The sequence below is a fragment of the Uloborus diversus genome, chromosome 4 (assembly GCF_026930045.1).
Source record: "Uloborus diversus isolate 005 chromosome 4, Udiv.v.3.1, whole genome shotgun sequence".
NCBI lineage: Eukaryota > Metazoa > Arthropoda > Arachnida > Araneae > Uloboridae > Uloborus > Uloborus diversus.
In genome coordinates this window covers 75192327-75205509 of record NC_072734.1, presented here as the reverse complement: position 1 = coordinate 75205509, position 13183 = coordinate 75192327, and the positions used below count along the sequence as shown (strand labels likewise).

At 34.8% G+C, this 13183-nt stretch overlaps 1 protein-coding gene across 1 annotated transcript in view; it reads right to left on the bottom strand.

The window, feature by feature from the left end:
• Window positions 1-13183, bottom strand: part of LOC129220640 (uncharacterized) — an 83522-nt gene that overhangs the window by 29378 nt on the left and 40961 nt on the right. Inside the window, exons 7-8 of the mRNA XM_054855068.1 lie at window positions 12931-13118; window positions 10491-10667 (exon numbers count right to left, since the gene is read on the bottom strand). Of these exons, the coding sequence (XP_054711043.1) occupies window positions 10491-10667; window positions 12931-13118 (365 nt within the window). The remainder of the gene's footprint in view (window positions 1-10490; window positions 10668-12930; window positions 13119-13183) is intronic.

Genomic DNA, 13183 nt, shown 5'->3' with positions numbered 1-13183 from the left:
AAACCTTTTTTTATGCATATATATATGTTTGGCTTGGCTTGTTATTTTTCTTCTTTCGAGTTCCTACGTAGTTTAGTTGATCCGTTGAGTTTATCTCCCTAAAAGTTAGTTTCGTATTGATATCAGACTATCTTTTCACACTTTTTATTCTATCTAAATCTAATACAAAAAGAACAGTAGAAAAACCAAAACACATTAAAAGTTACACTAAAAGTAATCTTTAAAATATGAATTATCTTTTCGACAAGAACGCGCAATTGTGTTATCCTCACTAATATTACAAATGCGAAAGTGAATTTGTTTGTTACTTTTTCACTCCTTAACTACTCAGCCGATCATCAATAAATTTTGTATACACGCTCTCATGGGAGCCGGGGTGAACAGAGGGTACCTTTCGTTCAGAAAAAAAAAAGTTTTTCATTACTTTTATTCCAACTTTAAAGAAAATCGTAAATTTGAGAGTATTTCACAGAACAAAATTCATTGTGTTTTTTTTTTTTTGTAGCATGTTAAAGCTCTTAAACTGTTGCACTAGGTGAACTTCACTTAAAGTTCGAGGAATAATTAGAACACCCCTTAATTCGTCATTTTATGTTGTTTTCACGTCCTACAATGGTTATCTTGATTTTTAAAGAATTATAGCCACAGTTTATATCGGATCTCGACCCAATTTGGCGGAGACCTACTTTTGCACTCGGGATCGGGAACAGTAGCGTACCAAGGGGTTGGCAGGAGTGGCTCTCGCCAGGGGCGCAGCAGCCAAAAGGGTGGCATTGCGAATAATTTGAAAAAAAAAAAAGGATTTTTTTTTTCTTTTGGAATTAAAAAAAAATGATCAGAAAAGTAGAAAAATGCTTTAAAAACAAAACAAGACAAAAAAAAACTTGCAAGAAAAAATGCTAGAGGAAAAATGAAACAATCCTTAATTCTCAAAAAAAAAAAAAAAAAAAAGAGAGAGAGAGAGAGAGAGAGAAAATAGGAAATTTTACTCATTCTGTGAAATTTTATTCCGATTCATTGAGTAAGTCAAAGACGTATACAAATAATTTGTATACCAGGGAGCGGTGGTGGAGGGCGTTCTATGCTGGATGATATTCCATTTTTTTTTCTTTCGGGGAGGGGATGACATCTTGTCGTGTATAGTTTTTCTTAGGCTAAGTATTTATTCTCACTATAATAAATAATATAAGCGTAAAAAGTCTCATTTGAACAAAGTATTGGGAGGCCTTAATTAGCAAATATGTAGTCATTTTGCCTGTATGTAAGTTGTTGTGTTTTTTAGTCAATTGCTTTTTGTATATTTACTTTGCTTTCATAATAATAATAGAATTTTTTAAATGCCTTGATTTTTATTTCAAAAAAAAATAATAAATAAATAAATAAGGTTCCCTTCTTTCTTTTAATAAGTGTGTAAATTATGTTTATTGTACATTCTCTTAGTGGTTTGAAACAAATTCTATTAAAAGTTAAAGCTGTTTTGAAAAAAAAAAATAATAATAAATACATTGCTATAAACGGAGCTGAAATTTTTTATTTTCAATTAGTTCAAGAACGTACATTATTTATCTTGATTAATGAATTGCAAATATTATTGGTTTTTTTTTTTTTTTTTTTTTTTTTTTGAATTTATGTGAAATGATTGACGGGAACTAACATTTTTGGGATGGGGAAAATCTTCAATTGGCTGAATGAAATCCCAATTTTACCGAATGATAAATTCCAAGCATGCACACATATACATGCATAACACCTACTGTGAAGGCACACTGAGCATCATTGAAAACAATTTAAAAAAAGAAAATATGAATATTAAAGTTGCAATACTGTCTCCTAATTTGTCGAATTAATTTCAAATGCCAGCCCCCCCCCCTCCCAAAGAAAAAAAATTGGAACGTCACAGAGACCTCCAGTGATTTCCCATCGGGGCGACCCTGGAGGGAGGGGCGCAATTTTTTTAGTTCGATAGGGGCTCCAGACCCCGTAGGTCCACTACTGCTCGGGAATGGTCTTACGGGGGTTTTCAAACGCGACAAAAGTACCAAATTTTAATTTCAGAACCGAAAACGGTTTAAAGTGGCTCTTTGCACCTGAAATATTTATCAGACCGGCTCGATTTTAGTCTCACTCGAAAGCCCACGAAAAATACCATTTCGATGATTTTTTTTCCTTCGGATTTTAAAACCACTTATGCCCTAAAATCAGCAGGGGAGACGTTACAAGCACTTTTGCGAAAGTGAAAATCAATTTTAAACTGGAAATTTATTGTCTGCTACGAGCTCAGTTTCATTAGCGTGAATAAAATCATTGAAAGGAAAGATCTGTTGCCATTTTTTGTGAGCGTGAAAAAATAAAATTATTGCTTTTGCTTTGAAGCTTTTCCTGTAATCTGGAGATTTAAATTTATATCCCTTTTTGGTTATTTTCAACCGATTTACTAATTTCTTTTTGCACTGCCGGCAGAAGATAATCAAGTATTTTAGTTGTATTCATAGAGACTTATACTGTAGTGCTTAATCTAATCGGGACTTTTATACTAGCCGTTAACGTTATTGCAGAATGGTTGACGCTAATGTAAATTTTGAAGGACTAACGTTGTTAGTCTATTGGAAGCTTTTAGAGAACTTATCCAAAGGGAAATTTTTTGAAGCTATAGTTCCAATTCTGATGGAGATTAAAAGAGAGAATGTTGGTGTTATTTTGGAATTTTTCTCTATATGATAGTTGTTTTTTAAGCTATTTTCCTTGTCCAGATGGATATTTTTAGAGGAACTGCTGACGTAATTTGAAAAATGTAACCCTTATTATAACAGGGATTTTCAGAAACAGATGTAATAGGGAATTTTAAGGAATGTTTTCTTTTTACAATGGAGGGTTTTGGGGACTGACGGGAATTTTTAGGGGCTGTTTCCCTTACTTTGATAGAGATCTTTAAGGACTATTGTCCCCCGTCAATAATGAATATTTAGGGACTAATGTCAAGATTATACTGGGGATTTGGGGGAAGGGGGGCTGTTGTCCAATTTCTAAGGAGGACTCAAAGGGTCTGTTTACGCTATTGTGGGGCTGTTGCCTTTATTTTAATGATTATCTATATTTCTCCTTATTCATTTGAGTATTTCGATTTTTAGGGGAGTATAAACTTTATTTACGAAAATTTCTCATTCAAATGAGAGTTTTTGTGACTTCTTAATTTTTTAGCGCTAGGCTGTACCTTAAGATTAAGCAAATCATTTAGTGAAATCCCGAAGTCTCTAAGTGGTCTAGTTGCAGAGATATAAGCAAAACCAGGCGTCAGATTTCTCCGTGGCAATCAGGCCAAGTATAATAAAAGTGTTAAAAATAATCAGTAACCTAGTTCAAAGTTAGCCTGACACTCAAGGTAACTTTGATCCATGTGACAAATGCGTTGAAAAATAAATTATTGGGAAAAAAATGTAGTTGCGAAACTTAAATTTATGTGGTTTTTAATATTTAAAAACCACCCCTTTTTGTTCTGTAGCATCGCTAGCTTTTGATAAATTACTATATTGCGTAAAATACTGCATGTAGGAAGAGTGCAAGAAGAACAGCACCAATATTTAGAGGGGAAATTTTTATTTGTATTGGAAATAAAAATGCAGAAAAAATTGTTCAATTATTAAACTAAAAAATTCACACCCCTCTTTTTGCAGACTTTATTGGTAAAGTTGATAAAAACGAATTAAAAGACAAAAATGTAACATATTTAGCGTTGAAATTTATAGCCTCAAAGTTCTACGTTACAATATCAATTTATCAAAGAATATGTTTACTGCAGAATTTTTATGTGAGTTTAAATTGGTAATTCTAAAAATGTTCTCGCTGTATCTGTCGATTACAAAAATGTTTTACGAAATAAAGAAAATATGCTTGGGAAAATGACCTGTATCTCCAAATGTAATGGGGTCGTTTCCAGAATTTTAAAAGTATTTTTTTTTTCCGAAAGAGCATGCTTAAAAACATAGGATGACCAATTTTTAAATAATTTTAATAATTTTAATATTTTTTAAAAACTGTTTTAATCGGTGCGCTTTTACTGTGTACGCTTCTGCCAATTACATCACAGATGATGAAATACCATTCTTTGTTGCCATTCACAGACCGCAATTTTTAATTCGCATCGTTACTCACGTATACTGGTAACGATATGGTTGATAGCAAGCGTAGAGCGTAATATTTAATTCGCTTTTTGATTATCATAACGTGGAAACGCGGTAGACAGATGCGCCAAAGTAGATCATTTGTGACATCATTAAGACCACGCCTTATTTTTTAAATCGAACAGATTAGTACAAAAGTAATTAAAAACTAAGCGTTGGAAAAATGAAAGTTTTTCTCGCTCCATGTTTTTTTTTTTTTTTTTCTTATTTTATCAATTTTAGTGACGTTATTTGGCATCCAAGTTTTTATTTTTGAACTTCAATAATTTTTCATTGATGTCGTATCTCTGTAGCAGACAAGGGAAAATAATATTTTTATGCAGACAACTTTTTATCGATCTTTAAAACTAGTTTTTCTCACGGAAAATTGTGACAAAGTAACAAGAATAGTTTGTGACTTTTGTTTACATTAAACCATATAAAATGTTAAGAATTGGTTAAAGTACTTTCTTTAAAGATCCATTCTATTTAGTACTTGATGTGGTATTTTCTTTGCAATGATTCGTGCTTTGTATGGAAAAAAATCGATCTTTCTCTGTAATAGAAGCTCAATGCCACGAAAATGAAGGCATAATGCAAAGAATATAAGTTTAGTTGATTTAAGGAATACTTCTATGTCATATTCACATGACTTATTTGAAAGAAATATTTATCTGTGCGTTATTTAGCAGGATATCTGTTAACTAAGGGTATGTTCGAATAGTGAAACCGATTTTATCACGTTTAAAGACGTCAGTTGTGAGTGCGGTGATTGTCCATAGAATGTTTTCATATACGATCAGCTAACCTAAGCGGTACCTCTATTATAACTATTAAGCGCTAACACTAAGTATTGTAACTCAATGATTAGATTGTGCTTTGATAGTCACCAGTGGAACTGGGTTAACCGGTTGCTGTATTGAAGCATATGTCGTTTTGGAGGAGGTGCTGCAGTCTCCTGGCTAATAGTTGCTAAAAGCGGTAAAACTGCAAACGTAGAGTATAACCTATTCAATGGGATCTGCGCAAAACTGAAATGTTTTAACTATTTGACTAATTTCTTATATTACTGCAAGATGTGGTATTCAAGCTCTAGAACTACGAAACGGTTTATAAAACTGTCCATCTGAGAAAAAAAGTAAACTACTTATTATAATATTTTTAATGAGTTTTTGGGAAATATTGCAAACCTACCGAATCTTACATTCCTTAACTTATTTAATTCAATGAAAATGACTACGATAACTTTAGCTGGCGTCACGAGAATTCCAAGAACTTTGATTAATGCATATAATGCTTAGAATGTTTTTCTGTGAAAATTATATCCACAGATTCAATTTCTAAGATATATTTTTGTATTTTTTTCATTAATATCGTTTCACCAAATATTAAAGGAAGCATTACCGGCTCATGTTTTGACGCTGTGAGATGCAAAATGTAAAGGGGAAATGGAGTTGCTTCCATCAGTCAAAAGTACTATTTTTAGTAACTGAAATTGATAGAACGAGCCAAAAAAAAAAGTGTAGCGAGGAAAATCATTTATTTACAAAACGTTTAATCTTTTTAAATGTTCGATTTTTCAATCAAGTCATGGTCTTTATGACGTCACAAGCGATGTACTTTGGTCCGTATTCCACTGTCGCTCTGAATGCTGACGCTTGCTGTCTACGCGTTTCCACGTTATAATTCAGAAGCGAATTAAATATTGCGCTCTATGCTTGCTATCAACTCTATCGTTGCCTACACATGAGAGTATAGATGTGAATTAAATATTACGCTCTGCGTTAATGGCATCAGTGAATGGCATAACATGATTTGTGATATCATGTGAAGAAGCGTAAAAAATAAAATTTAATCTATTAAAATATTTTTTTAAAAATATTAAACTTTGTCAAATTATTTAAAAAATGGTGAGATCCTAGGTTTTTAAGCATGCTCTTTGAGTAAAAATTACTTTTAAAATTTTTGAAACGACCCCATTCTTATTCACCAGTGGCGGGTAGTAACAATTCTATTAGTAGCCCTTTTCTTTAAATAGTGGCCTTTTTTTTACTGAAATTCCACATTGCTCATATTGGTTGAAATAAATACTGCCGTACGCAGGAGAAAGACAGTAACTGCATATCTATCTATATCTATATCTATCTATCTATCTATCTATCTATATATATATATATATATATATATATATATATATATATATATATATATATATATATATATATATATATATATATATATATATATATATATATATATATATATATATATATATATATATATATATATATATATATATATATATATACAGGGGCGGACTGGCTGACTTTGGTCCAGTCGGCAAAGGGATATTTTGGCCCACCTCTGTAAATTAAAAAAGTTAAATTAACCATATCCGGACCTCGATTCTTCCGAGTCGAGCAAAGACATTAAACTTCCGCTAGTTCCTATTTTCCTTTAAGTTTCTAAATCAAGTTTTAAGGTTCTAAAAAAAAGAAAATTGTGAAACGGAAAATAAAGCTAACACTGACAAATTTTTTTATGGGCCTTCAAAGAAGGATACTAATAATTTTAAGTCCGAAAAGGCACATCTTTCGGCTTCTATACTGACAACATAGAAAGGAGGAAAGGGAGGAATCGGGTCAATTCCCCTGGAAAATTTTCGAAATTGGTTTATCTATATAAGGAGAAAGGAATCGGGCCATTCGCAGTTATTTGGGCAGATACTATAGTTTTCGATTTTTTATAAAAGATTTCTTGAATAAATTAAAGTAAAGAAGGTAAAATTGGCAGGATAAAAATTGTAGTAGTATAAATTTGCAGCAAATTTAAAATATTGTTTGTTGAAATGAACATTGTTATTACAAATCCTAAAAAATCTGCTTAATTGTCCAATTATTATATTTATAAAAACTTTTTTATGTAGATTGCTATACCAATGTGGCATACTATTAGTGAAAAAATTGAAGTAATCTCTTTTATCGTAGATATCGGTGATAAGCCCAGATTTATCAATTTTGAAAGAAATGTTCAAAAAATTAGCGGAATGTATGTCATTATTGGCTCTGCTTAATTGTAAGCTTTGTGGGTAAATTAGATTGAACTTATCTTCTAAGTTACTATTGAGGGATCAGAATGTCGTCGATATACCTAAAAATATTGCATTTTTTGTTATATTGAACCATGTATTTGAATTCGTAGAAAAATAGATATAGATTTGCAGCCGTGCTAGAGTAATTTGTGCCCATTCCAATTCCATGAACCTGTTTAAAAATAGAATCATTGAAAGTAACGAAATTGTTGAAAAAACAGAAATGGCAGATACTGTCGAAAAAATTCTTATCAATTCCAAACTCCTCAGCAATATGAAAAGTATCAAAAAGTTTTGATAGAGTTTTTTATAAATCATTTATAGGAATGTTACAAAACAAATTTTCGAAGTCAAAAGTATGAACAGATTTGGGTGTACATTGTAATTTTCCAATAATTTCAAAGCTGTTGTCTATACTCCAGAAGTAGCTAGTATGCATGTATTTGATTTTTAAAAAAAACATAAAAATTTTTAAAATTAGTTGCAACTTAATGTTGATATTTCTAAGGATACTTCCAGTTTTTGAGCAAATGAAACGGAATTTAATTGGCGTTTTATGGAATTTGGGTGTCATGAAAATAAAAGGCAGAGATCGACAATTTGAAAAAACACACTGCTACTCTACGCCATCATACAGGTAGCTTGCTGGTCTCTTTATCTTTTTCTTGTAACCTTCTTTTGCTGCCCGAGTTATTTCGCAATGATTTGTGTTTGCCTGGATGTCGCGGGGAGGGGGGGGGGGGCAGTGCTGGTCGAAGCAGCTGAAGTGTAAGTGTTGCGCGATTTCTGGTGGAGCATTCATTGTATATGAGAGGTTTTCTCCATTTAATAAATGATCCTCATCGAAAAGCTAAATCAAAAATGAAACCAAGTACATAGCCAAAAATGAGAAAATGAATGAAATGAATACCAATATCTATTACATATTCTAGTAGTTGAATTTGGGGGTAGTAGGAGGGTGAGAGAACAGTTCTCCCGCGCAAGTTCTCATGTTACTCTCTTTGACGGGAGTTCTGAAGGGATAAGTTATTTTTGACGTTACGATTGAGAGATCATTTTTTAATCGCCATTTTTTTTCATTCAGTCGCCTAATTGCTGTTAGAAACCACTAATGTTTCCTTTAACAAAGGATTAGAAGGGACCAAAATCCGATTTCTAACAAAACGGGAGCAGATTTCGAATCATATGGCAGAGAGAGAGAGAGAGACGCAATGGGGGGTAGATTTGCTTTGGTACTTTTCCGTTAAAGGTATGTCACTTGGTTTGGCAACTTGTTTACTTTCTATCTTGGCGACAATAGAGAAATTGCTTAAAGCTATTGTCGATATCAACGATTACACTGGTGTGCAAAAATTAAGGACGAGACGGTTTTTTCAATATAACTTTGTACAAAGCTTTCCAAATCAACACATTTAATACCCTAAGATCCCCAATACGTAAGGACGTGTAATGTAAGCAACACTTACTAAAAGAGAAATCAGAGGGATAAACAGAAGCTGTATTGAAAAAGTAGCATGGAGCGCAATACGACTGAAGGCCGAAACATCCCTGTGATGGGTGTCCAGCAAGAAACATCCGGTCTTTAGTAGGGGGTATGATCTCCCCCGACTGCTAGGTAGGTTTCACAGCGTCTGCCCATGCTGAGAATGAGGGTGTCAACGAGTTGTTGAGGCATTGCTGCCATTCGTCTTGCAGCGCCAATCGAAGCTCCCGAATCGTTACTGGTGGTAAGGTACGAGCTACTAAGTGCCTGCCTAGAAAATCCCATACATGCTCGATTGGATTGAGATTCGGAGATCGTGCCGGTCAATCCATACGTTCACTCTCTAAGAGCTGTTCGGCAGCTACTGTGCGATGACATGGTGCATTGTCGTCCATGAAAAGGAACTGCGGACCCATAGCGCCTCTAAAAAGACGCACATATGGAAGAAGAATCTCGTTACAATAACAGGTCCCGTTGATTGAACCTGCGTCGAAGATGTGAAGGTCTGTACGACTACCAAACATGATGCCCCCCCCAAACGAGAACACCGCGACCTCCATACCTGTCCCTTTCAATGATGTTCGAGAGATGATTGCGGCTTCCCCGCTCTCTCCAGATGAGTATGCGATGAGAATCGCTACTCAGACTGAATCTGCTCTCGTCTGTGAAGATTACTCGTCCCCATTCATTGTCTCTCCAATTCCGGTGTTCCCGGCACCATAGAGAACGCCTTCTCCGATGAGCAGACGTTAGAGGTACACACCGTATAGGGCGTCGTGCAAACAGACCACCACCGTGCAGTCTTCTGGCCACGGTAAAACGCGATATCGGTCGTCCAGTCGCCTGTATCGTGTGTCTAGCGATTTCTCCCGCTGTCTGCCGCCTGTTTCTTCTGGCCTGTAATACAATATACCGGTCATCTGCGGGTGTGGTTCCTCGTGGACGACCACTACTGAACCCCTGGATAGCTGTTCCTGTAGTTTGAAATTGTCTCCAAAGTCGTGAAACGATGCTGTGAGTAATTCTGAACTCTGCAGCCACACTTGTCAGCGGCCTTCCTCCAATTTCCCAATGATTCGACCTTGGGTAAAAGCATCCGGATGTCGTCTAACAGATTTATTATTCGCCATTTCTCGCTAAGGCAGCAACTCGGTGTGATTTTAACTGCTATACGGCGTGCAATCTCTTTGCCAGAAATATTGATCTTACACCGACAACATGCTTTATACTACTCAGACACTCCCCCATTACGTCTGCCTGCATATCTGCGCATGTGCTACCGTACATCACCTTACTTAATCTCATGATTGGTCTTTCTGCCCGCTCTGCCTCTTCGTTCAGCTGATATGCTAATTTTTCGACTTCGTCCTTAAGTTTTGCACACCAGTGTATATGGCAGCTTTAGAACTTAGAAATCGAAGTTTTTGAACATTGCCAACAAAATTTGTAGTTTGCAATAGCAAAAAATAAACTTAAAGTCGCCTAAAATAAAAAAAAATGCGCCAATTAACGTACAAAAGTACCTTTGTTTCAAAATCATGCTGGATAGTAGTCATTCCAATTAATTCTACAACTAACATCTCTATCTCTGAGGGTGTTGCTCATATCATTTGCACTATTTCCTCTTAACTTGTGATATTGTCACTTTTTCTTTTTTGCTTCTGAGTGCCTCCTTTAAGTTCAAAAAACCATTACGTTAAACAGAGTTAAACTCTTTATTTTCAGAGACAATACATATACTAAAAGCTTCGTCTGATTCAGTTCTTGGCAATGAATCTTAGTTTATGTGGCTTCAATGCGTAGGTAACCCCCAGCTCTCCTTCGAAATTTGGTTTGTATCCATCAGGGAAAGCTACATCGAATTTTTGAAGAATAGACGTGACATAGAGGAATATTTCCATAGTCGCCATCATTTCTCCGGGGCAGACTCTTTTGCCTGGAAGAAAATCCAAAATTACTGATAATAGAAATTATATATACTATGCAATGTGTTCCCTCGAGACTGCTGAGCAAAAGCTGAGGAAAGACCCCAAGTCACGTTACTCAACAACGACGAATGGTTAACCCATTTTGCTTGAAACTAGTGAAAGAAACCTGATTTCATCCAATGCTTTGCTTTAAAATCTATCACTTGACTTGGGGTCTTTGCTTCACGAATAAAAGTCTTCATTCCCTCCATTTTATCTCTTTTCAATGACAAAATCTCTTCTCCGCCAAATTCCTCGCGACTGAGAGGTTTTGAGAAAACTTCTAGAGAAAATCATAACGTTATATCTGCAGGGTTACCAACTTTTCGCAAAAATGGCGGAACTCCGCGGATCCACAAAGAAATTCTTTTGCTCCGCATTTCCGGCCGAGCGTTTACAAGTTAAATTTTGCTATTTTATCACAACAGACATGTAAATATGGTAACTTAAATATGCTTATACTCAAAGATTGAAATAGTGATTAAAGTTGTTTTATTAATTTAAAAATAATTATTTTTATACTAGTACTTAAAATGATTATTAAAACTCTAAAGCAGTTTTAGGTAAGAGGTTATAGTTATTTTTATGGACTTTTATACAAAATACCGAACTGCTCCGCAAAATTTTAAATTGTTCCTCAAAATCACCACAGATGCTCCTCAAATTGTTTCTCCAAGGTTGGCAACCCTGTATCTGGGGTAGGGAAAAAACACTAAAAAAATATCAAATTTGCATGCGTTTATATAAAAAGATTTAAAGATGTTCCAAGTGTTCACCGCCTATTTCCAGGTACATTTTTTTACAAACTCGCTGTAGCATGACTGATTGATGTTTGTTTTTTTCTTGTATCAGAGATACTTTCATATCTATATCTTACATGGTATTGCTGTTTTATTTAAAATACGAGGAATGTTTTTAAAGTAAGTACCACTTTGAAATAAAAAAAAGAACAGGTACAGATAGAGCAAAGACATTCATTACACAAAAAATTTACCACACTTACGCTATTTTTCGACATTGCTTCCATAATTTTCCAAACATTTGTCATAGCATGGTACAGGTTTTTGTATACCTATTCGTAGAAAGTTGCCGCCTGTGTAGCCAACTAAAGGGTAACATATTCTCTGAGATCATCATTGATGTTGTGCCATCGACCGCCAAGGAAAGACTTTGGATGCCAAAACAAATGAAAGTTGCTGCGAGCGAGGTCGGGCAATTCCGGAGGATGTTCAAAAACTTCCCAGCCAAAGCCCTGTAAGAGTCCTCACGGTTGTATTCACGGGCGGCAACTTTCTAGGAATAGGGTATGCAAAAACCTGTACCACGCTTTGACAAATGCTTGGAAAATCCAAGAGCAATGTCGAAAAATAGCGTAAGTGTGGTAGATTTTTGTCCAATAAATTCCTTTGCTCTATCTGTACTTATTCTATTTTTATTTCAAAACGGTACTTACGCTAAAAACGTGCCTCGTATACTTTAAATTATTATTGTTTTTTAAAGATACAGCTTCAGTTGCGTAGACGGACACTTCTTAGGGCAGTTTTTTAGTACTTTAACGAGGGTACGGTTAGATCTCATTTTTCCAGAAGAAAAAGAAAAAAAAAATCGAAACATGGTTCTAATTCAAGTCGAGGGTGAGTAGTATGATGATGGGTGGTTTAATTTTTCGCAACTTTCTACTTTTCGAAATTTACGCGATTGAAATATAGCATATAGTGGTATATTTCAACTGCGTAAGTCTAGATGTATCGAGCAGGATTTTGAAAATTTTCATGCACCTTTTAAATATTAGAACTAAATAGGGACTTCGTGATACACGGACTACAAGTTTGATTAGGAATTGGAAACAAATTCACTATTTAACAAAATTACCAATGTCTACCGGAAAGACTCATTCATAAGCGTTGCATAGCTAATCAGCGATACTTATAGCATTGAAATATACCATTACATATTATACTTTACTCACGTACAACATCGAAAATGTAAAAGTTGCGAAAAACTAGACCCCCACCATTAGATTCAGCACTCAGCGCAATCGATATATATGGGAATCATGTTTCAATTTTTTTTCTAGAAAAACAAGTTCATACCGTCTCCTCGTAAATGGAGAAATTGGCTCGTGGTACACCCTACGTTAATGATGTATGTTTGTCTGTCAATGTGTTTAGATATCTGTTCATTTTTCTGTCTGACTATCTATTTATGTATATCATACAAAACATTACTCACCCACGGAGAACGGAATCAGATTTGGAGATTTCACAACAGATTTCTTATCTGGAGCCAAAAACCTGTCTGGTTTGAACGTGTCGGGATCTTCCCAGTTGTTGGGATCGCGGTGAGCCGAATAGAAATTACCCAACACAATGGTGTCTTTCGGAATGTCATACCCACAAACAGTCGTATCTGCCACTGTGCTGTTGAAAAGCAAGAAGAAGCAAATAATTAATTTGTTGTGAAACTTGTTGAAAAACGTATAGAA